The 5,000-nt window shown below is 51.6% G+C and overlaps 1 protein-coding gene across 1 annotated transcript in view; it reads right to left on the bottom strand.

Moving 5' to 3' along the window:
* LOC126569075 (zinc finger protein 177-like) overlaps positions 1 to 5,000 on the bottom strand; it is a 20,283-nt gene that overhangs the window by 1,435 nt on the left and 13,848 nt on the right. Inside the window, exon 4 of the mRNA XM_050225884.1 lies at positions 4,046 to 4,211. Within this exon, the coding sequence (XP_050081841.1) occupies positions 4,046 to 4,211 (166 nt within the window). The remainder of the gene's footprint in view (positions 1 to 4,045; positions 4,212 to 5,000) is intronic.

Raw genomic sequence — 5,000 nt, 5'->3', positions numbered from 1 at the left:
ATTTTTCCGTTAATCGTTTTAGCTACCTCGCTTCGCATCGTCCCGACCGGTCGGACGGCGGATGACGAAGGAAGTTAATTTTTGTTCCCGCGCATCGCATCCTCGCACCGGACACACATCCTTGAAATCAATCGTTCGGCGACAACCGCGACCGGACCGGACCGCGTGGTATGGATCAGCGGAGTGCACGCGAGGGAGGGAGAGGGTTGGGTTCGGACAGAATTAACTTCCACTTCGCGCCAGTCATTGCCATGGCCGATGGTGGAGTTGCAGTTTCTTCAGAGGGACGAATGCCAACCACCGTATCATTATGGTACGGTTGACGTCGAATGGAATGGGAGTCAGACCAAACAACGACCCTCGGTCTGGGTCTGCCACACTTCCCCACACTGGCATTGGAGGCTTTATGCTGGTTTCATTATCTCGCCAAAAAGCATTACGCCCCTGTTTCTTTACAGACACTTCAATCGTACTCCGCACACAGGTCTTGGCTAATGTTTTAAGAAATATTATTTAAACTTATATTTTGTTCCTCTCAATGTTCAACAATAACTCTCTGTTTGAGATAGAATTGCTTAGTAGTAAAAAAGTTATATAACTTAAAGGTTTTTTTTTAACTCTTTTGTTAACTAAGATCGAGATCCCTTCGAGCCCAGTGGTGCAGCAGACATTGCTTCGGGCAGCTATATTGCCCTGTCCGCCCAGAACCTGCGGTGTCGGTGGTTCGGGATCCACTTTGCCGAGTGGATTTCGTTTTTGGGAGCAACCTAACGATGCTGGACGGGCGCAAGAAATGGCAGCATCATCATCATCGTCATCAGCATCCCGCACTCATCCATGTTCCATGCGGCGCGGTAAACGCGGGAGCCGCTTGCCGGATGATGGAGATCGTTGCTACCAGCACACAGGAGCTTAGGAGGGAAGGTCACGAGAGTGCAAGAGCGAGCGAGCCGGGACCTGAGTATTGCCGGCAGCTCCCCGGGCTACCATCACACATCTCCAATCGTTGGGAGGGCAGACAGATAAATCACGACATACCGGCACCCCCCCCCCCCCCCTCCCTCCCTCTCGCTCTTCACGGTGTCTTGGCGTCGAGGAAGAAGAAACGATCGCTCGACGATTGCCCCAAATTGAGCGCCAAGCGTTGCCAACGATCAAGCAGGCGGTGCGAGAATGGAGCGGCGAGGAGCCCTCGCAGCAGAGCATCGCAGGTGGCGAGATGGTTGATCTATGGAAATGGAACCGAATGGAACCCCTGGAACCCGGTGGGGGATGAGGATTCAACTTCGTGAAGCTACCAGACACACACACGCGCGGTGCTGGTGGAAAAACCAATTTAGTTTTAATTTCTTCTTTCGGCCGCATGGCTGAGGAGCACCCCACCGGCACCCTTGTTTTCGGTTCTTGGCACTCGTTACCGCGGGAAGGGTGGCAGGTACGGCAGGACATCAAGCTGAGTCTCTGCGCGCCACATGGAGTCCCCCAGGGGGGGGGGGGGGGGACCTGCAGTAGCACGGGTGCCTTAAAACAACAGAACACCTTCCCTACTGGTGCGTGCACGATTTGTGCTTCTGCCCTCTTCTTCTGTTTCTGTTTAAAGAAATTCGTTCCCGGTTGTTTCGGTCGGCGGTACGCGTCACGATTCACTCTCGCGGTCAATCGGAGGCCGGGGTGCGTATTAAATTATTGTGTTTTCGTTATAATTTATATTAATTGTATTCTCCGCACACACGCACCGATGCGAGGGATTACCGAAAGCGAGCGAATATGGTTTGATCTTGCGACCCTTGGCCCCTTGCGGTGTACACGGTGAAACGATTAAAGGGTTAGAATGGCGTATTAAGTGCCTGGAATCTCGGTCAGCATCGGTAGAGAGGGAAGCTTAGCTTCAAATATTGTGGCCAAAACATACACATTCAGCGCCACACTATTGCCGGAGATCTATCGTCGAACGATCTCCCTGACTACTCAAATTCACGTTGGCAATTAATTTTCTTTCCCTCCAACGGAGAGACTCACGAATCTAGTCGCACACCGGCGGGTCATGTTGTGCTGCGCGTGATTTGAAAGCATGCGTCTCGTGTGGTGTGGCCACCTCCCACCTGGCCCCCAAAAAGGCCCCGGTGGTGGCTGATTAATTATGGCTTATGGTAATTAATAGATAGAAATTATCCATCCAGCCACATCGCACGGTACCGGTCCAGTTGGAAAGGACTTTTGGTGTTGTTCTGGCTACTGGGTTCCGAAAAAGCAAAGGGCGAACAAGATCCCATGGCGCACAGGAGTGGGAACCGAGAAGCAGCTTAACATTGTTCCAACCGGCTTAATGCAATACGATTTGATTCATCATACACGGTGCTGTTTCTATCGTGATCAGTAGTTGTTGCACGATCGAAGGCACTGGAATTGGTTGATCCTGGCCGGTAGATGAGTTCTGTTCGTTTGTGTTAGAGTCTGTGAGACCAATCATTGGCCGCAATATGGTTCAGTCCGTCCGTACGGACCGTGAGAAAGGCGCACTCGCAGTCAGGCAGACAGGAGATCTCCTAATAGAGCTATCATAGCGTGCGTGATCCGTGATCGTCAAACATGACAGGATGTATGGCCGAGCAGTTCCAGACCTCAAAGGTGCTCCGCAATCTAGAAATTAATCTTAATCCAGGGATCCCTAGCGACCCCAGCTATCGGTGCCCTCGGTCCCGGGAATGGTCGTCATCAATCAAAACAATGGCGTGAAAGCTGATTTCCGTGATGGTTTCGTCCAGGACCTTACCACCGAGAGAGAGCGAACGAACGAAGGGTGGAAGGTTAAGGATCCTGATTGGGACCTTTTAACATCCTAAATTATCATTTCGTTCGCGGACATGAAGATGACGCACGCAGATACGACCAGCGCGCGAGGGCGAAGGGTAAGGCCGTAAGGCACTTTACTCCTTGCCTCCCTCCCGGGGCAGCAAATGGTCCCTTTTTTATCAATTTCTCAGGGATTATAAAAATATTATCGTGAGTTGAGAGCAAAAAAAAAACGGGCAGAGGAAATGACGGAAATCCAATTCTCATCTAGGATCTAGTGTCCAAAACGAAGAAAGAAAAAAAGCGAAGTTCGACAACACAATGAACCGCTTAAAAGGACGATAATGCGAAGACTCGGTCACTCGGAAGGGGACGTCGGTGGAAGTGGCCGTTAAATCAACTTGCCACACAGGGACAACTGCACATCCTCGATCCTCGTCCTGCACGACTTTCCCGAAGGAAGGGTTCGAGGGTTCGATGCGTTTATCTTGCGACTCTGTTGCTGTATTTCCTTGTCCTTCGCTGCCACAGCACAGCGAATACCAGTCAGATGGTTGCTCCCTGGGCCCCGCGGGTCAGCACGATCGTTCCCAATAAATTGGAGCTTCGTATCGTCGGTATCCGACGTCGTCCTTCTCCGGTTTTCGCCTTCGTCTGCTCGTTCTCTTCCGATTCCGGCCTTAAATCAACCATATCGAAGGCCAAATGTTTCCGTTTACACGCCAAACCGCACACAGGCCTCGCCGTACGCAACGCCGGTGCACGCCATGTGCGTATCCTTCCTTTCTTCTTCTCTGAGGATCCTTTTGTGCCCTACAGTCCAGTGCCATGTGTGCCGGTGCCGCGGTTCGGGGTCGGTTGTATTGGTGACTCCTTGTTATTGTCTGTCGGTGTGGCATTTTTTCCACAAAACATAAAAAAACGTTTCACTAACGAACAGGTGAGTGAACTGCCGTTTTGCCTCGTTTTTTGGTCTTGGTTTTCGCTTTCAAGTTCCGTTTTGCTGCGGCAGCCCGTAAGCCTAACGCCATAAGCCGTAACTTCCCTTCCCCGTTGGCGTGCTCCGGAGAGAGATTGTGCATCGAATCCTGCGTGAGGGTGCTTCGGGGGAATTGCACAAAGAAACGTGGGGAGTTCCTTCGTCCTTCTCGAAACACCGGGGGAGACCGCAAACCATGGGGCGCGAACAACAGAAACAAGAAAAAGGCACGCCAAAAAAGGCCGACAGCCGGGCTCGAGTGGCAGTACTTACCGGTGTGTAGGAAGAGATGGTTCTTGAGATTGGTCTGCTTGGAGAAGCCACGGAGGCAGATGTGACACTTGAAGGGCCAGGAACCGTTGTGGACGTACGTGTGCGACTTGAGATCACCGGGCGTCGGGAAGGATTTGGAGCAGAGGCTGCACTTGTGGGGCTTTTCCTGCGAGAAAATGAGAAGAGCATCGGGAAGGGAGTATGAGTATGTGTGAGGCCGTTCGAAGAAAGTCAGCCGGCGAAAGCTGGAACCGATCGAGCGAGGCTCGCGAGTTATGCTAGGCCACCGATGCACCTTTATGAAAGTGATAAAATCGCTTTTAAATGCTTTAAGGTGAAGGAAATGGAATCGAATGAAGGTCTCCCTAACATGCATGCAACGGGTAGGCCTTTTTTAACGACAGGTGCGTTGCATCGCTGCAAGCTGGTACAGGCGCACACGTTCGGAATAGAAGACGCTTCGTCGACCGTTTGCTTCCTTCGCGTTAATGTTTCTGGAACATCCTGGAAGGCACAGGCCGGGCAGAGGACCACAGCTCAAGGGGTCCCTTCTGCGTGCGGCGTTTGATTACGGAAGGATTGTTTCCGTTTTTATTGGTTTATGATTACCGGCAATCAACGTGTCTGGTTGCCGGTTGATGGTCGGTTGAGTTGTTTTTCTTCCAAGCCGAAAGAAAACAGAGGAAGAAGAAGATCCTGAGGACCCTTTCAGATGGTTCGTAATTTGCCTTTGGGACGGGTCTGGCGTAAAATCCGGTGCGACTCTTGATGTCGATCCCATTCTCCGTTGTGCGACGAAAAAACCGTGCTGGCCGCACCCCGTAGTCAGCTGTCATCGTTCGAATCCTTTATCGAGATGCACTCCAAATGGCCGTTGAGCCGGTAAGTTTTTTTTTCTCGGCGTTTGAGGAATCCTATGGTCTCTTGGACCGAAATAAAGGGTCTCACGATCACG

This window comes from Anopheles aquasalis, chromosome 2 (assembly GCF_943734665.1).
Source record: "Anopheles aquasalis chromosome 2, idAnoAquaMG_Q_19, whole genome shotgun sequence".
Lineage (NCBI taxonomy): Eukaryota > Metazoa > Arthropoda > Insecta > Diptera > Culicidae > Anopheles > Anopheles aquasalis.
Note: the sequence above shows the minus strand (reverse complement) of the source record. Positions and strands in the feature narration are given on the sequence as shown.